Here is a 26,199-nt window from a genome sequence, read left to right on the forward strand (position 1 = left end):
TAGCCACCATGTTGGTCTTGCCAATGGGAGGTTTTGAAAGGGATCCATCCTTCCTCCACTCCTCCCTCCCTGCCAACCTACAGGAATTTGCACACACACACACTCATACACAGGTAGCCTTCGCCAGCCTGATGCCCTCCAGATGTTTTGAACTACAACTGCCAGGCTGATGAGAGTTGAAATCCAAAACATCTGGAGGACACCATGTTATGGAAGGCTCTCTTAATGGGCCCGGCATCTCAGGCTGGGGCTCCTGGCATTCACAACAGTAACCAACATGAACCAGTTTCCTTTAAGTGGTTTTATTACTGGTTAGATTTTTACAAATTCTGATAGCTGAACAGACTTTTCACTTTTAAAATTCTAAAACATCAGAACAATCAATGAAGAGCTTAGGACTAATTCAAAGTAACAAAACTCTTATTAACATTTTTTTTTCATTTATTTTTTCTTCTTCTTCTTCTTTGTGTTTGTTTGTTCTTTGCCCTGGTCATAAATACACAGAGAGGAAAAAAGGAGATGGGCGTGGGTGGAGGGCATGGGTGTGATCCAAAGGATGGGAGAACAGTATATAAGGCACATGGCAGTCTTTGAAAATTACAGAAGCTTTAGCCAACTTAAATTAATTGCTGTTTCCCTCGCCCAGTCCACAAAACTGTACATTGACACAAATGTTGTGTGGCAAGTTGCTCTTCCAAGTGAATCCTCCGTCCGCCCTGCGACCGTCACACCAGACCGAACCGTGCTGCTGTTCTCCTTCTCCTCAGAAATACCCTACGCTGTGGCTAGCCCAGCTGTGAGAAAGTCTCTAGTAAAAATACGCTTGGAACTCAACTAAGAGTAATTTCTTTTTCAAAGGAAAAAAAAAAGAAGAAGGGAGGGATGAAGGAAGGGAGAGAGTCATCAGAAAAGATTTGTGAGTGTTGTCTGTGAAGGGCTCCGAGATTCGTGGACCTCCAAGCCCCCAGGCACCGAGGTCAAGACCGAGGTGACTGATGGCATACTGGGGTTTGTCAAGTCCGTTAAGGTAGTGGGGGTGCTGGACGGGCTCATGGAGGTGTTGGAGATTTCGGAAGCAGGGCCCGAAGGCGTTCCGGCCTGGAGAGTCGAGTCAGACGTCTTGTCCACCCCTGTGTTCTCTTGGCGTAAGAGGTTCCGTCTGAATTTAGCACGTGCATTTTGGAACCAGACCTACAACCAGTCAAGAGGAGGGTGGGGGTGAAGAGGGAGAGAGAGAGGGTGGGGGGGGACTATCAGTGGGTGGTTTCATTTCAAAGCCCCAATTGGTAAGCATGAAAAATATACATTTACAATGCGGAATAAAGCATTTTCAAAACAAGACGAAATAAAATATTGAAATATATATTCATAGTTATTATTCCTTGCAATTTGTAATATTTCACTACCGTGTGCTCTTGTTAAGCATCAGTATTGTGGAACAACTTGCCCCTTCCATGGTTCTCTTTTGCTGGCTGGAAAATACATTTTTATACGGGCAGGCTTTTGCCTGCTAATTCTTACCTCTGGTGGTCATTTCTACCTCTAATCTTTTCCACTGTCAGTTTTTAAATGCATCCCTAATGCTCCGCATTGTATGTATTTTTAATTTTTTGGGGGGCGAGACCCTAATTTATAATACATTTTAATTGTTTTGAAGTGTCACAAGCCATCCTGAATAGTGCATGGACGCCAGGAAGGCAGGATGAATTTTTAATAAAAAATAAATAGCTCAGAAAAATGATACGTTGTATCCAACTACCTTTTACCCAGAGTAGACCCACTGAATTAAATGGGCATGACTAACTTAGGTCCATTCACTTCCATCAGTCTACTCTTCAGCAGAACTTAAGACAGAGACACCCAAACACCTTGCAACTGTATGCACAATAATAAATTAACGATAATTATAATAAAAATAGTAAGATTGTACGAGTTGGAAGGGGAAAATATCTTGGCCTCCCTGTGGGGAAAACTGCACATTGTGATTCAAGAACAAAAGTGCTCACAGTTTCACCTGGCTGACCAAAACTGCTTGTGTCCTTGTCTAAGCGCATTGATGCACAGGAGAAAAGACGTTACTGATTGATTGGTTTTCATTATTGTGTTTAAATCCAAAGCCATGTTTCCCAGGAAACGTAAGTACCTAAGAAGAGCCTGCCGGATCAGGCCGACGGCCCATCTAGTCCAGCATTCTGTCCCCCCCCCCCGGGCCCATCAGATGCCCATTGTGGGGAAGTCATTGCTGGCTCCAGTTGAGAAGGCAGAGTGAAGTCATCATGGATAGCCCTCTCCTCCATCAATTTCCCTAATGCTTTTCTAAAGCCATCCAGGCTAGAGGCCATGGCCACTTCCTGTGGGAGCAAGTTCCATAGTACAAACAACCTCCATCGGTTTTGCCATGACAGCTCAGCTCCACCCGGCCTGCTCTCCCCACAACTTTCCCCTGGAGGCGGCCACCCTGTCAGGCTGCCTCCATGGGAGAGATACGAAGCAGGAGACTCGCTCCACCTGCTTTGATGGAGGCCAAGGTCTACCAGGTACCTCCTGCCAGCTGATCAACACAAGAACAGTTTTGGCTTTCCTCTTCCCCCTTCCCCCTTGTGTGTTGTATTTTTGTTTGTTTGTTTATTCGAATGTAAGCCTGCAGATAGGGAGTGTCTTGTTTTGATTTCATGTAAGCCACTCTGGGAGCCTTTTTGGCTGAAGGGCCCAGAACAAATGCTCTGCGTAATAAATAATCTCTTGCCTTCGCTGACAACAATCACATATTCAAGCAGAGAGCAGAAGACAGGCTCAAAAGTCTCTTAAGCCTCATGCTTCAGGCCTTTTAAAAAAATGAGATGTGGATATACCACCCTTCATCCAAAGATCTCCGGGGGGTTCACAGCATAAAAACACAAGATGAAAACAGAAAATACATAAAAAGGAGAACAAGAACAGAACAAACTCATAACCCCTCCCTCCCACAAACCCATTTCAAAGGATATAGGATGTTGGTCAGCCAAAGGCCTGGCTGGAGAAAAACCTTTGCCCCTGGTGCCTAAGGGAGTATAATAATGCAGCCAGGCGGTCCTTCTTGGGAAGAGCATCCCATAAATAGAAAAGGGTCGTTCTTGTATTGTCCCCCTCTAGACCTCTCATGGAGGAGGCACGTGAAGAAGGGCTTCAGGCGACCATCACAGGGTTCAGGGAGGTTCATATAGAGAGGGGCAGTCCTTGAAATATTGAGGTCATGTGTTCTTTCTACTATTATTATTATTATTAGATTTATGGTACATGCAGGCTTCAGGGAAGTCATGTTTTAAAACGAGTAAGTTGCTTATTTATCAGAGGGAAGGAAAAGGAAGCTGGGAAAAGACTTTCACATTTGGCTGCCCAAGGTACACAATCCTGGGGGTGTTCTGTCCATTCACAACTCTGTCTCTTCTGAGTCAGCCTTAAAGCAAGAAACAAAACAATAGGGGAGGCAGGAGGTCTGGGTTTCTGGGTTCCTGGCCTGGATGTGGCCCACTTTGTGGAAAGAAGAGAAACAAAGAGAGATGTGCAAGTCACCCTGATTAACGACTTGTAGGGGAAATCATGCAAAGCTTTACGGGGGTAAAACATCCCCCCCCCCCACACACACACGTCAGGCTGATAAAGATGTGTTTATGGCAGGAACATATCCAACACCCATTTCATTTCCTGAAAAATTACAGTTGTTTGATTGGGAAGAATACTTAGATTCCCCCTTCTTAGTCCTCCAATGGGCTCCTTCTAGCAGTCCATGTTGTTGTTGTTGTTGCTGTTACCGCACCTCTTTCCCTGATGGGACTGAAGGGAACTTACAGATAAAAATGAAACTGTTTAATGAAATTGTTAAAAAAAAGTAAAAATGGTTAGAACTACACACATACATAAAACCTATTAAAACCATAGAAATAATTACAATAAAAACAGCACAGCACCAGCCCTTTCATTAAAGCAGTCAGTTCCCAAAAGCCTGTTGAAATGAAACAGTCTTCACTTCCTGGCGGAAGGACAGCAAGGAGGAAGCCAATCTGGCTTCTCTAGGGAAGGATTTCCAAGGTCGGGGGCAGCTACCGAGAAGGTCCTCTACCATGTCACCCCCAAAGCATGCCTGTGAGGGTGGCAGGAGTGAGAGAAGGACCTCCCTGAAGATCTCAGAGCACAGGCCACTTCATATGAGGGAATGCAGTCTTTCATATACAGTCTTCCATGTAGCACAAAGAACTGCACTAAAGACGAGACACGGAATAAATATTATTTAGCTCAGCATTACCCTACATGGGGCTACCTTTGAAGGTGACCAGGAAACTACAACTAATCCAGAATGCGGCAGCTAGACTGGTGACTGGGAGCAGCCGCCGAGACCACATAACACCAGTCTTGAAAGACCTACACTGGCTCCCAGTACGTTTCCAAGCACAATTCAAAGTGTTGATGCTGACTTTGAAAGCCCTAAACGGCCTTGGTCCAGTATATCTGAAGGAGCATCTCCACCCCCATCGTTCTACCCGGACACTGAGGTCCAGCTCCGCAGTTCCCACATTGTGAGAAGTGAAGTTACAGGGAAACAGGCAGAAGGTCTTCTCTGCAGTGCTGCCCACCCTGTGGAATGCCCTCCTATGCCAATGTCAAGGAAATAAACTTCTGTATAGGGAAGTTTTTAATGTCTGATGTTTTATTGTGCTTTTATTTGTGTTGGAAGCCGCCTAGAGCAGCGGGAGCCACCAAGCCAAATGGGCAGGGTATAAATACTAGAATTATTATTGTTGTTGTTGTTATGCCCTTATGGAGGCCCAGTTCTTGTTGACCAAAATCTCAAGTGATGAACTTGTGAACCAGCCCTAAGTGGTGTTGGGTCAAACTAATCCAGAGGCTCCGATCCTGTGGTGCCCTTCCACTGATTCCATGTAAGTTTCAGTTTTGTAAACTTACTCGCTTCCTCACACTCCCAAAACCCGGATACTTCAGCATCCCGGAAGCTTCCTGGCAGGTCAGGGAAAAGTTGGATTTCGGCTGCTCAAGGGTTGCGTTAATTTTTATTACAAATATCCCACCTTTTCCCCAGACCAGGGCTCATGGCTGCCTATGCAAATTAAAAACAACACAGACAAAATACAAAAAGCTAAATACATATAAATGATAACTATCAAAAAGTTTAACAGAATTAAAACAATATAAACAAATTTGTTGAAATACAGATAATAAAAACAGCACGGCACTATTAAAAGCCATTTCCTTAAAAGGCAGTCGTTTCTGAAAGGCCTGTCAGAATAAAGCAGTCTTCAGTCGCCGGTGGAAGGACAGCAAGGAGGGAGCCAGTCTGGCTTCTCTAGGGAGGCAGTTTGGACATAACTGGATGTGACGCCATTAGCAGAATTAGCATGGCAAATCGCTTTGCCAACTAAGAGCAGCCACTCAGGACTGGCCACAGAATCAAGAAAGAGCTGTCAGTCTGTCAGTCCTTTCCGTCTCCAGGCCCTAAGTTCCCAAGGAGTTCTGGCTCCAAGCAGCTCTTCACGCAGTAGCTCTGAGCTCACAAAAGCCCCATTCCCACTCAGTGAGAACTTCTGGACATGACTCTGACCACTTAATAATAATTGTGTTCATCAATAAAGCTGGGGTGGAAGGTTTTGTCAAGCAGACAAGAGTAGCTGGATCAGTGTTTCAAAAGTTCTGGCACAGTGGCATAGTGTGGGTTGCTAGCACCCAGGGCAAGGCAAGTATTGATCCCCCTAACCCACGGACCATTGGCACTCCTTGACTGCCTCCCTGCAGTCCAGTATCGAACCCCTTACCCCCCCCCACCCCCCAGCACATGTATTTTAAGAAAATACTGATGTTATTGAAGTAAAAATGCATTAAATGCTAGTATATTAAAAGTGATTTAGAACCACCTGCTTTTAATTTTTTGCAAATTTTTAAATACTGGTATTGAAATCTACATTGAAATCTCTCTCAGTTGACAGTATTGCTATGTTACTCAGTCTTTCTTGGCTCATTGTAGATCTCTGATACGTTTTTATTAAGTTTTGAGGAACTTCTTTAACAACTGGCACTTATAACAGTGATAGTTAAAAAGATTCTTAATGTCACTTTAGTCAAGCTTTCACTTGTACACCCACTAAAGCAAATCTAAAGCTGTCCAGTTAGTAATCTTCCTTATACAAGACAATATGGTGCCAAAGGCAATTTAGGAAAGTTTTTAATGTTTGATGTTTTATCATGCTTTTACTGTTCTGCTGGGAGCCACCCAGAGTGGCTGGGGAAACCCAGCCAGATCGGCGGGGTATAAATAATTTATTATTATTATTAGTAGTAGTAGTAGTAGTAGTAGTAGTAGTAGTAGTATTAGTATTAGTATTATTTTCCCAGCAATCATAGCTGCAGCATTAAACTCTGTATACTTAGCACATGCTTGCTGAATTTGTTCAATGATAAAATCATCTTTTTCAGTATCCAACAATGTCTGGATTTGCAAGAAAGCAAATGGCTGGTAAAGCATATTCATCTGTATTGTACATTTTGTAATTTCTGCCTTATGCCAATTACCACAGCAGGGGCAAAGCTGGGGCTACACAGATGCACCAGCAGAACCAGTCTAGTCCTTCCAGACAATCCTGCCTCACCGCTGCCCTTTTTCTGCAGAAGCTGCTGTTGGGAAGGTAGCAGCACAGCAGTGCTCCACTGGACTCCTGCAAAACCACTTTGGGCACAGATGAATTTGCATACCCCAAAAGTGTCCTCTCTTCTGTTTCCTCATACCTGTGAAAGCTATCCAGGCACCTGAAATAGAGGGCATTTAACTACCACAGCAAGAATCTATCAACCAAAACTGGCACATATCCAACAGCAAAACACCATTAATACACTTCTAAATGAGATCTGGTTAGCCTCAATTACCAAACCCACAATGAACAAAATATTTATTCAAAGGTTGAAATGAAGCCACAGCCTTTTATCCTCAAGGAAGAAGATGCCTATTTTGATTGCTAATCCTGCTGCATATTCTACAGCTATCAGTCACTGCATTAGCAATGGGAAGAGAATGCCCGGGGCCTGGACCGTAATAAATTACTACTTCTGCAGCAATATACCCCAAAGCATTTCATCCCCAGTTGGTGGGGCAACTGTCTTAAGGCACAAAGGACGGCTGCAGGACAGAGTCCCACCTTCAAGTAACAATACTATTACTGAGATGTTCTACTAAACCCTCAGTTTAAAAAACTGATGGTGCTTAAGCAGGCTGAGGGAAATCCCATCATGTGATGAGATGCCAGGGTAAGCAGGTGAGTGGCAAAGTGGGCAGCTCACAGGCCCGTAGGCAAAAGCTCTCTTATTAGGGTGGTGGCAAAAAATGAGACACATTCCAGGTGCGGTGGAGAAAAGGCGATCACTCTCATCTTTTCCTGGCCTGAAACATGGGTGTCGCCAGGGGGGCAGGAAGGGACAGCTGCCCCCACCTAAATCAATAAAAATGCTGAGCTAAATGACGTTCTGCACCCCCCTAACAAAAGGCCTGCCCCCCCCCAAGAAAAATCTTGGCTGTGCCCCTGCCCAGAAACCAAATGCCTTGGAATGTAGCAAACACTTCTACAATAGACAAAGCGCTACCCTGGTACCATAATGAGAAACTCTACGTTGCTCTGCGCCTTCAGACTTGGCAGGGGCATTCAGAGGAGCCCCGATCCAAGCATCTCTGGAGCCCTAGACAATCTGAAACACAATCTCCCCCAACCCACTTTTTGGAGGTGCCTGCAGGGGCTGAGAGGCCAACGCCTCTCCTTACCCCGAAGATGCTGCGTCCAGCCCAGGGACTGACCTCAGCTAGAGTGCAAGGCTTGCCTGGTCCCTGCAAATAGTGAGAGTGCTTCTCCAGCTGGCCTATGGCGGGAATGCCCCTGTTTAAAACTTCAGCTGCCAAACGTGGGGCTCACTCACAGCCGCCTCTTGAGCTGAAAGGAGAGATGCTGACATTTCCTTCTTCAGCAGTCGGGGACGAAAGGCAGGTCGCTGCAGGAGTGGCTGAGGCTTGGGGGTAGGGACGCATTTGTTGCCCAACTTGCACCCCTACAAATTTTGCACCTCGTGCAACCACCCCAGTGCCTCCACACACTACACCACTGGAGAGGCCTGGAATGATCTGCAGTGAAGAGCATTGGTAAAGCGCTGGGAGGTCTCAAACAGGGTGCTCTGGCAGTGGGTTCCTGGTGCCAGAGCCTCCAAGGCCCTGTTTTGGCATGCCAAAGGAAAGAGTTGCTGACCTGCCCCCTCACCTGCTGTAGCGCCATCCCTGCAGGTGCCCAGAATAGGATGCTGTGAGCTTGGAGCAAAGGTCAGGATTCAGCCCTGCTTAGACCTCCACTCAGAAGACCAAGGGGACCAGGACCCCTCAGCAGATCTCCCTCCAGCCACACTGTCAGCAAAACCGGAGGAACTGTTGGATCCTGACATCCCTGGCCCAGGACCAGAGGTCTTGATGCCTGGATTCATGGCCAGCTGTGAGACACCCACACACCAGTTCTTCACCCCAGGACTATAGGAAGAAAAGAGGCTGCAAGCCAAGGCAGAGTGTCAGGGCTGCTGGCAAAGTGCCCGGCCAGAGGCTTCTTGGGGGAGGGGGGCAAAGACCTGCCTGAAACAGGACCTGGCTGAGAACCAGGCAGGGGTGGAGCCACAATGTTTGCTTAAGAAGGCAGTGTCCAATATAGACAGATGTTGGAAGTGTAATGCTGAGAAAGCGCAAACACATGACACATTCCTTCTGGCCTGAGGTTGTTCTATTTGCCAATTTTGCACTGGCAAAACCCTTGATAATTGCAGGTGTACACTTTTAAATTATATTCCTGTGCTAATGGGGATTAACAGCAAGACAATAAGTGCGGACTTTGCAAGCCCTTATGGTTGCTAAGCGAGTTATACTTTGAGCCTGGAAGGACAGGTGTCCATCTTCTATTACACAATGATCCAAGGTACTACCTGTATTAATATTGAATTTAAGATGAATGCACTTGTGGTTACTGTATCCGTAACGTGAACAGTTGGTGGCTTTTGTTGTTGTTTAAGTTAGTATTATCCGTATATTATTATTATTATCATTCAATTTACTCCATGTGATTGTAAAAAAATCACCTAACAATTTACAAAAAGAACAATAAAATCATCAGGAAAGACAGCTCTTTAAAATTTCCAAAAAATAAAATAAAATCAGCAATAAACTTGAAGATTAAAACATACATCAGCATCAGTATTATTATTAGGATTATTATAAGTTTCTTATTTAGCTTTCTTTCTTTGTCAAATTTGCAAATAAAAGAATTAATAATAAAAACTAAGCAGTGGAGCCTCCAGCTCCGATGCAAGTCTAGCAGGCTTCACCACTGACACAACAGCTCCCCTAGAGCCTCAGCTGCCAGCACAAAGCCTTCCTGGACTAGTAAAATGAACACCAGGTCACTTCAACAGCTCCAGAGCTTCTCACCAGGCCCTAAAAGTTTCTAAGCATTTCCATGCACTTGATCATGCGGGTATTAGGCCACAAAAACCTATTCCACAATAATTCTGTTAAGTCTTAAAGGTGCTGTTTTTGCTGCCACAGCAAGAAAACCCACTAGTTCGATGAATATTTTGACTCAATGTGCAGCAGCTGTGGAAAAGGCAGATTCCATGCTAGGTGTAATCAGAAAAGGGTCTGAAAACTAAACTGCCGATATCATGATGCCTTTATACAAATAGCTTTTGTTCAGTTCAGGTCAGCTTGCCTCAGAAAGGAAACTGCAGAGTTTGAAAAGATTCAGAAAAGTTGATAACACCTGGACGGGAAAGATTAACGATCTGGGAGCTGCCAAAATAACAACTTTCAAAGAGCTGGACAGAACTCTGGAATTGGATGCAATTAAAGAAGCGGTGCGATGAAAAAAACAACAGCTGAAAGAGTACAATATACGGACAAATCTGCACTCCATAGGAAAAAAAAGTATCTGTTTTCTGACATGAATGAGGATTGCAGAACTAGAGTCAAAACGTGGAGGAAAAAATCAGATATGGAATTATGAAAAACATCGATGATGATGAGAGGCAGGACTATGATGTTGAAAGTGCTTCGACATTCAGACCGTGGGAAGCCAAAACCAAAATTATCATAATTTGGAAGACCGTGGGAAGCCAAAACCAAAATTATCATAATTTGGAAGACAATTGGACTTTTTTTTTAATTTGATTTGATTTGATATGTTAATTAGATGTTCTTATTGGAAAATTAATAAACGCTTTTAAAAAAATGAAAAGATTCAGAAAAGTTCAGCCTCAAGAAGTGAGACCCTATGAAGAACTGTTGCGATACGTGAGGTTTTTAGTTTCGAGAAAAAGCAAGGAAGAGGGGGAATGATGGACGTGCATAAAATTACACACAATGAGGAGAAAGTGGCTCCACAAACCTTTTCCTATCTCTCTCATAACACCAGATCCAGCTGAATGATGGAAGATTCAAGACTTTTCATGCAGCACACAGTTTAGACTGGGGAACTCCCTCCCACAGGAGAAAGTGGTGACCGCCAGCAGTAACTACCCATGGCTAGCAATCGCGATGGCTGTGTGCTGGCTCCAGTACCAGAAGGATGCCACTTGCCAGGAGGCACAAGAGGGTCCTGTGCTCTCGCACTCGAGCCCGGCCTTCATGCTTTGCATAGCTGCCTGGCTGGCCACTGTGAGTAAGGAACAGGATGCTGAACTAAACTCATCCAGCAGCCAGGCTGTTGTTCTATTTTATAATTATCTTTCTATCTCACTTTTCCTTCAGGGAGCTCAAAGTGGCATACACAGTTCCTCCCTCTCCCCATTTTATCCTCACAAGAACCCTGTGAGGGGGGTTAGGCTGAGAGAGCAGGACTGACCCAAGGTCACCCAAGGAGCTTCAGGGCTGGGGGGGGGGGATTTGAACCTGGGTCTGACTCTCCCCTGGGGATGCGGGTGGCGCTGTGGGTTAAACCACAGAGCCTAGGACTTGCCAATCAGAAGGTCGGCGGTTCGAATCCCCACGACGGGGTGAGCTCCCGTTGCTCAGTCCCTGCTCCTGCCCACCTAGCAGTTCAAAAGCACCTCAAAGTGCAAGTAGATAAATAGGTACCACTCCGGTGGGAAGGTAAACGGTGTTTCCGTGCGCTGCTCCGGTTCGCCAGAAGCGGCTTAGTCATGCTGGCCACATGACCCGGAAGCTGTATGCCGGCTCCCTCAGCCAGTAAAGCGAGATGAGCGCTGCAACCCCAGAATTGGCCACAACTGGACCTAATGGTCAGGGGTCCCTTTACCCTTTACTCACTCTCCCCATTACAACACTCTTACCACTACACCACACTGGCTCTCACCGTATGTCAATCCAATCATAAAATTGGAAGGGAGCGCCAGGGTCATCTAGCGCAACCGCTTGCGATGCAGGAATCTTTCTGTCCTACATGGGGATCAAACCCCTGATCCTGGCATTAAGAGTCTCATGTTCTACCAACTGAACTATCCCACAGGCATAAACAGAAGAGGCTGTACCAGATCAGACCAAAGGTCTGTCTCTCCTGCAGCCCATTTTATACAGTGTCAGGCCTCAGCATGGGGCAGATGTGAGCATGACGGATTTACATATACGCTAAACAAGCTATAGCTTAGGGCCCCACCCTCTTGGGGGGCCCCCAAAAAATTAAAGGAAAAAACTGGATGTACATTTCCAAAATATAAGATAAAAAATAATAATAAGATGGCTTTAGATATCTATTTGGTCCATAAATTACCATATAGAATATATTCAACACAAAAAGCAGCGGCAATTGTTGTTGGCAAAGGACAGCTGGACATATAAAGGCCCCATTACCTTCAGTAGCTGAGGGCCTCACCAAACCTAAATCTGGCCCTGGGTCCAGCACAAGGCAGGATGAGGCCTGGGTCAGGGTTCAGAGCAGGATAAAAGCTTCTGAGGGCCGGAGGAAGACAAAGGTCAGGATGGAAGCCAACACCCAAGCAGAGGGCGCAGGAGGCTGGAAGAATCATCTGAGAGAGGAAAGGGTTTTATAGGGCCAGGTGCACCAGGATTGGCCCAGAGGTGGGGTCAGCTGACAGAATCTTGGTCAGACTGGCATGACAAGATAGATGGCACACTTGGGGACCGGAGTTCATTCCACCAGGATTGCAGTGGAAATGAAGAGATAGCAGCTGCCATTTTGCAATATTCTGCAAGAGGAAATTCCATAAACAAACTATTTCTTTGGGTGATCCTGAATTCTTGTATTATGGGGAAAACAGGGTGGGGGGTGGAGAACCTTCTCTGTTAACTTTCCTCACATCAAATGTCATTTTATAAATTTCTATCTTGATTGATTCCCACCCCTTCAACTTTTTAAAACTTCTCCCAATGCCCAGAGGTGAGAAATTCAAAGTCCTCCAGATGTTGTTGTTAATAATAACAATAATAATAATAATTTATTTTTATTATTTATACCCCGCCCATCTGGTTGGGTTTCCCCAGCCACTCTGGGCGGCTTCCAACAAAATATTGAAATACCATAATGCATCAAACATTAAAAGCTTCCCTAAAGAGGGCTGCCTTCAGATGTCTTCTAAAAGTTTGGTAGTTATTTTTCTCTTTGACATCTGGTGGGAGGGTGTTCCACATGGCGGGTGCCACTGCCAAGAAGGCCCTCTGCCTGGTTCCCTGTAACTTGGCTTCTCGCAGGCAGGGAACCACCAGAAGGCCCTCAGCACTGGACCTCAGTGTCCGGGCAGAACAATGGGGGTGGAGACGCTCCTTCAGGATTACTGGACTGAGGCCGTTTAGGGCATTAAAGGTCAGCACCAACTTTGAATTGTGCTCGGAAACATAACACAAGCGTCCACACTGGCTGCCCACTTAACTACTGAGCCAGGTCCAAAGTTCTTGTACTTATTCACAAAGCCCTATGCAATTGAGGTCCACGGGACCGCCGGGACTGGGCTGACCACACTCTTACATTCCAGCTCCACCACTGAGATCATCTGCAGGAGTGTCACTGTCTGCTCCTCGAGTTGGTGAGGCTCATTTGAAAACAAGAATAAACCAGCCTGTAGTGTCATTGGGCTAGTCCTGTGGAACAGTCTGCCACTAGAGAGTCAGCCTTCTGTATCAATGCCAGCTGGATAAAAATTCCACCAAGCTTATGCAGGCAATTATAAACACATCCTTCCGCAACATCCTTCCAGGCCCTTGGCGCTGGACCTCAGTGTCTGGGCTGAACGATGGGGGTGGAGACGCTCCTTCAGGTATATTGGACCGAGGCCATTTATGGCTTTCAAGGTCAGCACCAACACTTCGAATTGTGCTCAGAAACCTACTGGGAAGCCAATGTAGGCCTTTCAAGACCGGTGTTATGTGGTCTCGGCGGCCGCTCCCAGTCCCCAGCCTAGCTGCCGCATTCTGGATTAGTTGTTGGCCTACATCTCCATGGAAGTCAAGGTTCACGAACATCTGGAGGGCTACAAGTTAGCTACCCCTATTCTTCCTCATTTGCAATATTCCCAGTATGGAGACATCCATTTGGAGAGCTCCACCATCCAGTAATGGATTTTGCAATCCTAAATAATTTTTGAGTCATCTACAGACTTGGCCACCCCTGACATCAGATTGATTGGTTGGTTATTTAATTGTTTGTTTGTTTGTTTGTTTGTTTGTTAAGCATACCACTCTTCATCCGTATATCTCAGGGTAGATTTCACAACATAAAAATGCAAGATTTAAATACAATATTTTTAAAAAATCAAGAAAAAACAAAACAGTACCCCCACACATACCTCTTTCCACAAACCCATTTAAAAGTAGGATATTAATCAGCCAAAGACCTGATTGAAGAGGAATGTTTTTGCCTGACACCTAAAGGTGTGTGATAAAGGCAGCAGCCAAATGCCCCTGGGCAAAGCATTTACGAATAAGTTATATAGCCTCAGTTTCTGATCCTCATATCTCATGACTGCTAGGTTTACTTATTGTGAAGGACTTTATCAAAAGTTTTTCTGAGGACTCACTCGCTGCCTGGGTAGAAGTAGACCAGAAATACTGTATTGTTGGTGAACAGGCCAAGATTTGTCACATTTTATAACCATAGTGCTCTGGTTTATTTTGTAATCTCTCTTGACCTTTTGCCTGTTTCCCCTGCTTCCTTTTGTCTTTAATAAAATTCACAGTTAGACTAGCAAAGTCTGTGTAAGATGCCAGCTCCGGGAGTACGGAAATCCACACGTTCAGTGTTCTAAGATCAGAGTGCATAAAGCCAGGTTGTTGTTTTTTCTATTCTCATGGAGAAGCAGAGATGCAACGCTGGCCTTGCGCTCAGAGTAAATTGCAAGACATTGCATGGAGAGGCAAGGCTCACAGATCCAGAATCCCTACATCTAATTTTTAATTGGACATCCCTAGATGTCCCCCATTTTCTAGGACTGCAGGTGACCCAAAGAGGTGGTGGTGACGGGAATGCATTGCAGAGCTGTTCTGCAGCAGTGAGACCAGAAAGGGAGCTGGAGAGGCTCTCTTGAGCACCTCCCCCTTTTCTACACTACGGATGCCCAAATATTTGTGTGAATCCTGCTGCAGAAAAGGAGTGCAGTAGAAGAGACAACAGCTGCAACTCTCCCTTAGAAATCTTGAGCATTTAACAGTGACGGACATCACCTCTGGTAAGGAGCAGCAATACAGAATGGGCAGGACAGTGGGGGGGGGGGGTCTGGAGACAGTTGCACACAGCAGTTCATGGCAGACTCAGGACCACTCACACATTAAAGCTTTATGTGTCAAAGTGCCGTCCCATATCCCAATCCCTGACAAATATTAATCCGGGCTACTAGTTCCACAGCTTTTTGATTTATGGGGTTTTCTGCAGAAACAGGGCTCCTCTAGACTTTTGCTTGCACAAAGTTCACATGGTGGTTAGATGGGGGGGGGGGTTCCAGGCTCTATTGAGTGCTCATTCTGTTTTGTTTATGAGGCAGTTATAGGACAATGAGCTTCTGCCTGATTTGCTGGCAGGATTTTTTTAACATGCTTTATCTTTAGTCATTCTTTCATTCCACTTTTTTCAATGCACTCCCCCATCAAAAATTCCAGGAATTATTATTATTTTGTTAGCAGTGAGTTTGCTTCACTGGGATAAACACTTAAAATCCACAAACCTAAAATTTCCAGTTTGCATTTGAAACTCTCCTTCAAATATTGAAAGCCTGAAGAGCCCCCTGGGTAGGTCCAGAATGAATGGGGGAAATGATACACGACAGCATTATGGTGAGGGTGTCATTGTTCACCACATGAAGTGCAAACATGAAGCTGCTCCTCATCCACCGTGCACTGATGGGCAGAAGCACCCTAACTCCCAAAGGGGCATTGGCTTGCATTTTTAAAAAAGCAACAACGAAAAACAACATTTATTTCCATATCTATGAAATATATAGTGCTATTCATAAAACATATCAGAACAGATTGCAACATTTACCGTATATGTAAAACCATGCAATAAAAACCTAATAGCGTTTTTAAAATCCAAAATCAGCTAACTATTATGCAAATATATATTCTCCATTATGTGCATAAGCCTAACAGAATGTTAAAGTTTTCTGCAGGCATTTAAAAGGTTGGCACAGAAGACGCTTGCCAAATCTCTGTCAGCAGAGCAATTCCACAGGACTGGGCCAAGGATTCTAATGGCTCGGTTTCTTGTTGTCAAAGGAGCCTCACCAACTCATGGGATTATGAACAGAGACCAACATATTATTATTTCAGAAAAACTCCCCATACAATTCTGGAGTCACAAACTATCAGAGGGGGGGAGATACAGAACAACTTTTGGCCCCCTGAAATCTCCTTTCCGTTCACAAAGAAATATGCATCTTCATTGGGAAATATATGAAAGAAAAGAGGACACCACAGAATTGTACGAAACAGAAATCCTTGAAGAGAAAATAATTGCCTTGGTGGTGTAACTGGTTTATTATTTCATATGTGTACCCTGTCTTTCTTTCTAGACAAGAAACAAGGAAGCAAAACAGGAGAGAATGAAGGAATAAGTCACAGCATCCACTATCCTGAAATTGTAAACACATTCCGCCCCATCTGACTACACATTTTGCCATGCACCCCTTGCAAACTCTGGCCGGTGTCCAAATAATATAAAATTCAGCATCCAAAGAATATCCACTGAGAAGGCCTCTCTGCTCCGCTTAGGAACACCCCAGAGTAGCTACCTAAAACCATCACCTTGCTAAAGCCGAGAAGGTTCAGGAGTGGTCAGTGCCTGGGTTGGATGGTCACCTGGGAGCCACACCTGTACACTGCCTTGGGTTCCATGATGGAATAAAGTAGGATAGAGAAGAAGCTAATAAGAAAGTGAATAAATAACATCTTGAAGTAAACTGGGTTTTTGGGGAGATTTAGTATATTTTGTTTTGCATTATGATTTTTATTTAAATTCTTACTTCTTTGCTGCACTTATCTGCTGAGCAATAACAGGACATCCTTATGACGCTTGGAATCAAAGGCTCTGTTGTTTGCAGGGACAATTTGTTTATTTACATTAATTTTCTCAATGAACTACATAAAGACATTTTGTGAAATGTTTGCCCCAAATCTTGTAATTTTTAGGCTTAACGTTGTTGCCTGGTGCTGCTCCCGGCCTTAACAGCAGCATGACACACAAGGATGTCTCCCTTAGAGCAGGGATGTCCAACCAGTAGATCACAATCTACCAGTAGATCCCCAGCTGATCCTGGTAGATCCTTATCCTGTAGAAAAAGTTATGGGGGAAAAGCTCAGCAACTCTGGGCAATCCACCCACCCCACGTATACTCCTCCTCCCTCCAATGCCAATGGGTAGATCACTGCCAGTTTTTTAATACTGGGAGTAGATCCCAGTCTCTTGGGAGCTGGACGTGCCTGCCTTAGAAGACAGTTCTGCTGCCCCTGTGGACCATGCTTCATGGGTGGGGTGGGCCGGCCCTGTCTGGTGGGCCAGTGAGAGAACAGGATGCTGGACCAGACAGATCTCCTGTTGACCCAGCAGGAGTTCTTCTTATGTTCCTTTGAGAGAGAAAGCGAAGCAGAACCTTACAGTTCAAATATGCTTCCCCTTTAATTGCCTCCCCCCTCTAAACTAAACAGTTTCCCAAAGCTGGAATACTCTCTTTCACTGGAGATTTTAAAGCAGAGATTGGATGGCTACCCTGTGAAGGATTATTTATCTGTGATTCCTGCATGTTGGGGTTAAATGTCCCTTGGGGATTCCTTCCCACTTGACAATTCTGTGATTCGGTGCTGAGCCTCTCCAAGCAAGGAAGGTGTTCCAGTTGCTAATCCTTCCGGTTATCTTTTCCTCTTTCATTTCCAGCTCTATACAGTGCTACCTCAGGATGCGAATGGGATCTGTTCCAGAGCCCCATTTGAATCCTGAAGCGAACGCAACCCACAACTGTGCGTCTGCACATGCATGGATCGCGTTTCGCCGCTTCCGCGCATGTGCGTGACATCATTTTGACCGTCTGCGCATGCATGAGCTGTTACTTCCAAGTCGCCGTGGAGCGCAACCCAAAAGCTCTCAACCTGAAGCTACTTCAGCCCGAGGGATGACTGTACTGCCATGTCCTTTTTGCTAAAGGTGACCATAAGTACACAATGGACTTGCTATCAAGGGCTTTTGGCCATTGTTGCTCTCTCTGCCTCCACAGCCGGAAGCAGCCGTGCTTCTGAATACCAGCTGCTAGAAACTGGCACAGGAGAGGGAGAGTGACCTTGCTCTCAGGTCCTCCTTTCAGTTTCCCAGAGGCGCCTCTTTGGTCACTGTGAGAACACGATGTGGGACTAGATAGGGCACTCCCCAGATGCAGCCGGCTCTGCTTAAGATATTGCAAGGACATCTGATGACTGGCGGCTTTATTGCCTTGTTTGTCAGGGAGACCCACATACCTCCAACTGTTTGGACTAGGCTTCTTAAGCCTGCTCCAAACTGAACCAATCAGAGCCCAGCCCCCCGGGCCAAAACATCCCCGGAGCCTCCAGCCGAAACGTTCCCAGGCTTCCCTGCTGAAAAATCCCAAAACAATTACATCCTGCCTCTGATAGCCATTGTCATTATCAACATGCTCCAAGACCCAATTGATTCCAAGCAAAAAGCACAAAGCAAACTCTTCATCATTTGCAAACCTACCAGATGTGAATATTTTCAAAGATTTGCATGTTTTTATTTAAAATAACCACAGAGCCCTTTCAACTCAAGGCTGGCTGCTGTATTACCTGGGTCTCTCTCATAGTCTGGAAAGGCTGAAGGTTGCCAATCTCCCCACAGAAGACTCTCTCAACCCTGATAAACCTTGTAGCCCTGAGCTGCTGCCTTGAACACAGGAGGCCACAGGTTAGATCCCTGTCATCTGCAGGCAGGGCTTGGGAAATACTCTTTGGTTTGCTGGCCAGCAGGGACTGGGGGGGACAGGGGACACTTCCTAGGCTATCAATGAGAGGTCTGCACCATCAAGACCCTTCAACAACAACCCCTACCTCCATTAAGTAAACAAAGAATTCCATGCCTAGTGTTAGATACCTCACTGTTGCCACTTTTTTTGATGGCCAGTGGTTATAGTGCTGGACTAGGACCTAGGAGGGACGCGGGTGGCACTGTGGGTTAAACCACAGAGCCTAGGGCTTGCTGATCAGAAGGTCAGCGGTTCAAATCCCAGTGACAGGGTGGGCTCCCGTTGCTTGGTCCCTGCTCCTGCCAACCTAGCAGTTCGAAAGCACGTCAAAGTGCAAGTAGATAAATAGGTACAAAAGAATTAAGTCCTGCTAGAAGTTTTTTTGGGATGTGGGTGGTGTTGTGGACTTGCTGATCAGAAGGTCGGCGGTTCGAATCCCCACGACGGGGTGAGCTCCCGTTGCTTGGTCCCTGCTCCTGCCAACCTAGCAGTTCGAAAGCACGTCAAAGTGCAAGTAGATAAATAGGTACCACTCCGGCGGGAAGGTAAACGGCATTTCCGTGCGCTGCTCTGGTTCGCCAGAAGCGGCTTAGTCATGCTGGCCACATGACCCGGAAGCTGTATGCTGGCTCCCTCGGCCAGTAAAGCGAGATGAGCGCCACAACCCCCGAGTCGGCCACGACTGGACCTAATGGTCAGGGGTCCCTTTAACTTTACCTAGGACCTGGGAGCTCAGGGTTCAAATCCCCCCCAACTCAGCTATGAAGCTCACTTTGGGTGACCTTGTGCCAGTTACACGTATCTGAAGAAGTGTGCATGCACACGAAAGCTCATACCAAGAACTAACTTAGTTGGTCTTTAAGGTGCTACTGGAAGGAATTTTTTTGTTCTGCCTCACAAGGTTGTTTTGGTGATTACATGATAAGGGGGAGGGGAGGGGAACCATGTAAGACAATGTGAGCTTTGGGGGTGGGGGAGGTGGGATGAAAATGCAATTTAAAAATAAAATAAAGCTTGGGTCCTTCACATGTTTTGCGGCTTCTTGGGGAAGTGCTTGTTGCCTTTTAGTTAATTGTTTCATCATGGTCTGACTGTCGTTGGGCTTCAGTGTGTCAGTCCCCTTGAGCACTTCTGCAGGAAGTGGAAAGGCAGTGGAGAAACCGCTTTAATGCAATCATTAGATGCTTCTTGCTGGAATGGGGTCTTCACAGGGGCCATGGCTCAGCAGCAGAGGATCTGCTTTGCATTCAGAAGGCGCCAGGTTGATTCCCTGGGACCTCCAAACAGAAAGCATCTAAGCAGCAGGAGGTATGGTGGAGGCAGCTGCTGCCAGTCAGAGCCAAGATGAACTAGGGGTCTCAATCAGTCTAAGTCAGTTTCATGTCTCCCACGCAGCATGAAAGTGGCAATTGTTGTTTATTTTAATGCTAAGATTTGTAGAACGAATTTCAGAACACTTTGATCTATTTGTCTGGTTCATCCAGGTGACCTGTTTATTGAGCTTTCATCCTGGTTGGCTTGCACAAAAATTCTGTGGAAGTCAGACTATGCCTGGTCTTTGTTGAGCATCTTTTCCATTTTTTAGTGAAACAATGCATATTCACCCTGACTGGTTTGCACAAGGGTTTATGAGTCTTCCCATTAAACCACTGCCCTAAACGATGACTGAGTTTCCTTTACGTACAAAACAAAACATAATTCTATGCCAAGGCAATTCAAGTTCTGAATACTGTGCAGTGTATACATTAACAGGCAACCGTAAATATACTTTCTCCAGGTTTGTATAATTATGCAGCTGTTAATACTACACATTATTACACAGGAATATTCTGGATTTGCTAGCTGCCTTCTGTACCCAGTGCTACAGAATCGATTGCAACACACACACCCCTGATCCCCTAAAATGTCAGTGTAAATGAATCCAAGTGTATGGATTTGTTATGTTTGCATCTTGCTTTTTCTCTATGTATCAGAACTTCCAGGCACCGTGCGCCACCATCTGCCAGAAGTTCCCTTCCAAATTCCACACAGGACAATCTGGTCACACTCTCCACACCAAAGAATAAATGGACGCACATCTGATACAAGAGAGGGTAATAGCCAGAAAGCAGCAGAACATGTCAACCACACAGGATCTTTATGAAGTCATTTCTGAGCAAAGGAACTTCCAACAGAAACTCCCAGTGGAAAACTCATTAGAAAGTACAGGATTTAATCCTACTACAGGAGGGGAGTCAATCGACCAATGCCAAGATATCTGCGTTATCGTCAGTGCCACTTCATGAATGGCCACAGTAACTATTTTACATATGTTTTCAGTTTAACCCAGTTATCGGGGTTTGCATTTCATTTCCCCCTCACCTCACAGCTCATGTTTTCTGTTTCTAACATACCAATGAGTATATGCCTCTAACAAGTGAAAATGGCACTGCATGCATCTGAGGAGCAGGCCACTAGCCCACGAAAGCTTATGCTGTAATAATAATGCCCCTTCTAAGTGCAGAAGTTATTCAATCTCTCTCTCTCACACACACACACACACAGCACTTTGCTTAGCATCTAACCTGATGAAGAATTTTGTTGGACTCAGAACCTTGCTCGCTATATTGTGGGCATTCTGGTTGGTCCCTGTTGAAAGGACTTTGCCGCTTTTATTTGCTTGCTTTAACCCTTGCTAATATATGCAACTCACCTCTCTTTCCACACAGTTAGTTGGGGGGGCTCTCTCTCTCTCTATCTCTTGCTGGGCATGCAAGCATTGGCAAATGCACACCCCTGCTGTGGAATAAATAATGGCGCTCTGTCATGTCCCTGCTCCACTACTGGCCTGGCTGAAGGCCCTGTCCTAACCAACCCAGTTTTTATCCCACTGGGCAAAATGCTGCCCTTTCCTGTCTTTCTTTCTTTCTTTTTTAATTTTATTTTTTTATTAATAATGCACACACAACATTACAAATACAACCATTCAAATACCGACAATACAAATACAAACATAAATATTACACCTACGTGACTTCCCTCCACCTGTGTTTGTCATTTCTTATATCCTTATTTATATTCCAATTTGTAACTCTCATCTTTATTATGGTTATTTAACTATTAATTTGTTATCTGTATCAACTTTACAAGCTTAATCTAAACATATCAGCATGTTATCTGTATCCTGCCTTTCTGTCTTCCACGGTCGCACTCTCAGGAGAGAGAATTCAGCAGCTGCTTCTAAAAACACAGAAATCTGTGGATCAGGAGGTCCCTAACCTCCTCCAGTGGGTCTACTGGGCTCACTCATGAAACAAAGGCACTCTGCACGTGTTCAGAAACCTGGCTGCCTCTACTTCTTTACACGCACCCAGCCTGGTGCTGAAAACTGGCTGGGGGGCACAGAAATACTGGAGTCCAAAACACTGATATACCAGTATTCCCAACACTGACTGGCACCAACAGCTCTCCAGGAATACAGGAAGGATTACAGGAAGCAGCAAATCACCAGAAGCAGGAATTCCTTTTTAACTTGTAGCTTCAAATTCTAGAAAACAAATTAAACACATCACCCCCCCCAAATAAAACACTCTACGTAAGTGATATCAACCATAAGCAAGTGAGGTGGTCACATATTTGTGCATATCAGCCCAACCCCTGCCAAAAGGAAACTTCTAAAAATGGGTAAATGGGACCCCTGACCATTAGGTCCAGTCGTAGCCGACACTGGGGTTGCGGCGCTCATCTCGCTTTACTGGCCGAGGGAGCCGGCATACAGCTTCTGGGTCATGTGGCCAGCAGGACTAAGCTGCTTCTGGTGAACCAGAGCAGCACACGGAAGCACCGTTTACCTTCCCGCCGGAGCGGTGCCTATTTATCTACTTGCACTTTGACGTGCTTTCGAACTGCTAGGTTGGCAGGAGCTGGGACCGAGCAACGGGAGCTCACCCCGTCGTGGGGATTTGAACCGCCGACCTTCTGATCAGCAAGTCCACAGCACCACCCACATCCCCCAAAAACTTCTAGCAGGACTTAATTCTTTTGTGGTGATGGGTCACTTGAACTCAACACCCCAGAACCTGCTTCCCGTACCTGGCAACATCAACACTATGGAAGACAGGGAGGCAATAGAGATGGCAGAGTCCCCGGCTGTGTATACAACTGGGCTTGCACACTACTCGGAGATTTCCTTATTTATTTTTGAGCATGCAGCTTTATAAATTTTCTAAACGAATAAATAAAACTAAAATGACGCAACCTAAACCACCATGTCCCTTGGAAAGAGCTTTCCAGCACACAATGACAGCCATCATCACAGACAGTAGAGGAAAGGAGAGGGAGAATTCTGAAGGGCAAAAGTTAAGACCAGACTCTCTGGCAGGTGCCCGTCAAGGTGCTGTCAAAAGCCAGGACATAGCTAATGTTTGCTCTATTGATTTTATCTTTTTAAAAAATATTTTATGTATATTTGTTTTTAATTGGTTCGTGGGGAGTCAGTCACATTTTATATACATTTGGACTTGTACGCAGCTTGGAGATGTTTGGGGTTTTTCCAGTTTATAATTTTTTCTAAATATAATGCAGCCTAAGCACCACAATCCCTTTGCAAAAGGGCCTCATGAGATGGCGAATTAGGCCTAGGGGGCAGGAGGAGGCAGCTGGGGAGCCCCAGTGCCAGAGGGGGCTTCAGTGCAGAGAGGCGATCATCCAGAAGGCAAACTGGTGGGAATAGGGCAGAGAGAGTCTCCAAATCCAAGAGACAGGATTTTCTGTTCCACGCAGGTGACTTTCCTTGCTCTTGTCCACCCCTGCACCAAAGCCAGAGGCACACATACAAGTGGGGTCCAAATCTGCTCCTCGCATCTCATACAAAACTGACTTGTGGAACTCATCGTCACAGGATAACAACTAACATGAGTGGCTTTTAAAATGGTTACCTAAATTCCTGGAGGCTGAGCCTCTGAATAGCTAGTTGGTAGAAGATTAGAACAGTCCCATAGGCAAAGTATCCATAATTTTCAGATGCACGCTTGCCTTTCTTTGTACCATCCCTGTCTGACGACTTGGGGAGGGTTTGGTAAATGATGGAAGCTGAATTCCACCCACTATAGAGCTGTATATGGTATTGCAATGCTCTTACATTTTTTCAGCTCAACCTCCCCTTGAGTCATGTCTTTCCATGTCTAAATTCCTCTGACTTATTAACTGATCTCCTTAGCACAAGCAGATTCCTAAATTCTGTACCATCATCTACTCTTGTGGATGGTTGCCATTAAAACATAGCCTGCACATCTGCCACAGTGAATTCTGTTCACTTTCCTGCCTGCAAAAGGGATGCAGCTCAGCGGCAGAAGAGCTCAGCTGTGCACGCAGAAGGTCCCAGGTTCATCGCCTGGCAAGGAGAGACTGTGTGGTACCCTGAGCTCATTAGATCAGCAGCCCTCACTTGGCGCAAGGCAGCTTCCAGGGGTGCCAACCTGAATAAAGTATTGGGGAGGCAGGTAAGCCCTGCCCCACACAATCAATCGCATGACACAACACACACACACCATTTGAATGGCAATGCCCATCAACTGTGTCGGGGGCCTCAAGTATTTTATGGGCGGCAAAGGGCTCTGCAGCCCGAGAGGTTGGCTCCTATGGCAGTTTCCTGTGTTCCTCCAGGCATCTTGTGGGCATTTTAGACTTCGGAATTAGTGGTCTTACTAGTCCTCCTTTTCCGATGCATACGACTTCATTTACTTCGAAATGCAGTGAGCCAGCCTTGCTGCATCAACACCCTCTGCTCATTCCTGCAAGAGTGGGGTGCCCTGGACATCTACCCAGGCAGCAAATTCAGACTTTGGACTCCAGGATAAGGCAGTCGCAATTCATCTGGAAAACTGATGAACCAAAGCAGGTTGTCTAAGCAGGATCTGTTTCTGGAAATGTGGCATTTTATTTCATAAATGAGCAGGGTCCCATCCTCTATTACCTCGCTATCCCTTTTGAGTGCTTCGCTGTGAAATTGGTGCAGCTATTGCCTGCAAGGCTTTTGCAGTGTCCAGAAACATGCAAACATCCTGCAATCCTACCTGATTTAATTCAGATTTGCCCTTTTCAGAGGAAATCTAATAAAATTTTCACATTGCTTGTGTGTGTGTGTGGAGAGAGAGAGAGAGAGAGGTAGGTAAAGGTTAAGTCCAGTCTATGGGGTTGCAGCGCTCATCTCGCTTTCAGGCCAAGGGAGCTGGCGTTTGTCCACAGACAGCTTTCCAGGTCATGTGACCAGCAGGACTATACCGCTTCTGGCACAACAAGACACTGTGACAAGTGCCAGAGCGCATGGAAACACTGTTTACCTTCCTGCCGCAGTGGTACCTATTTATCTACTTGCACTGGTGTGTTTTCGAACTGCTAGGTTGGCAGGAGCTGGGGCAGAGCAACGGGAGCTCATCCCATCACAGGGATTCGAACCACCGACCTGCTCAAGAGGCTCAGTGGTTTATACCACAGCGTCATCCATATATATATATATATATATATATATATATATATATATATATAGTGATGGTGATGGTGTTGGGGAAGGGATTGTAAGGTTAGAAAGGACCCTGGAGGATCATCTGGTCTAACCCTCTGCAATGCAGGCATCTCAGCTAAAGCATCTATGACAGATGGCCACTCAACTTCTACTTAAAAATCTCCAAAATTCCACCTCCCCAGGAAGTCTTGAAACTCTAACCTTCTGTAGAATAAAATAGCACCACTGGTTGACTCTGAAAACAGAGCTAGATTAGCAGTAGCTCGGCACCCAGTACAACAGGGGTGAGAGGGCTTCAGGCTTGTTCAATCTTGTTTTGTTTTGTTTTACACTGAAACCCTGCTGCTACCCACCAACTGCAGCCAGAGGAATGAGTGTTCTTCAGCTGGGTGGACCTACGCAAGGAATCGAGGATCAGGTTGTCTCTGTGCATACACATGGTCAGCCCAGGAATTGCAATCAGTACCAAAACCAATTCCTCAGGTCCTTTCACACAACAACCCACTCCCAGTTTTCAACCCAGCAGCCTAATTTATAGAGAAGGTAAGTTTATTGGTTGTTGCTATACAGGCCTAAAACATTTTGGTTTCGGAGGCAAACCACAAAATGCCCCCTCTCATTGAGGAAGAAGGAGTGAGTGAAGATCTGTGTCGGGAACAGGGCAGCGAGGATCAAATCAGCCGTACCCGGCAGTCTGAACTGGGAGTCAAGGGCCGTCACAGTGGGAAAGGGGCCTGATCTGAATCACATCAGGTGGGCAAAGACCCCAGAGGGCAGCCCTTGCCATTTTCTCTCTAGGGGTGGGAGGAGACCAGCACCACATCCTATTTGTTGCTGTGGAGGGAGAAGGTTTGGCATATGTTGTCGCTGCTCCCATGGCAGCAACAGTGGGCATTGTGATCCTCGGAGGTCAGATCAGCCACTCCTCTGGATCCGGCTGTCCAGGACTTTTACCTCACTTCTCCTCATGAGCAGGCAGTCTCTGTTGCCATAGTTAGACCATTGGGAACTGGAAACCCCTTGGTGATCTACGGCAAACCACCACACAGGAAAGGATCCTGATCAACTTTGAGCCTAACAGCAAGCTGGTAAACAAAATATTAGACATAAGCACAAAGTTTCCCACTCGTGTTCAGCAGAAGGCCAAATCAGTTTGTGCTTTTTCTGTATGAGAGACGGGAGCAATTCAGCTCATGCAGTGAGTTAGTGGTTATTTTCTGAGGTGCAAGAGC

General features: G+C 45.7%; 1 protein-coding gene across 1 annotated transcript in view; it reads right to left on the minus strand.

The window, feature by feature from the left end:
• Positions 1 to 286: 286 nt before the first annotated feature.
• LHX2 (LIM homeobox 2) overlaps positions 287 to 26,199 on the minus strand; it is a 42,695-nt gene continuing 16,782 nt past the window's right edge. Inside the window, exon 5 of the mRNA XM_081896555.1 lies at positions 287 to 1,191. Coding sequence (XP_081752681.1) covers positions 904 to 1,191 — 288 coding nt within the window. The 3' untranslated portion in view covers positions 287 to 903. The remainder of the gene's footprint in view (positions 1,192 to 26,199) is intronic.

The sequence above is a fragment of the Podarcis melisellensis genome, assembly GCF_964234715.1.
Source record: "Podarcis melisellensis genome assembly, chromosome: Z".
NCBI classification, from domain to species: Eukaryota; Metazoa; Chordata; class Lepidosauria; order Squamata; family Lacertidae; genus Podarcis; species Podarcis melisellensis.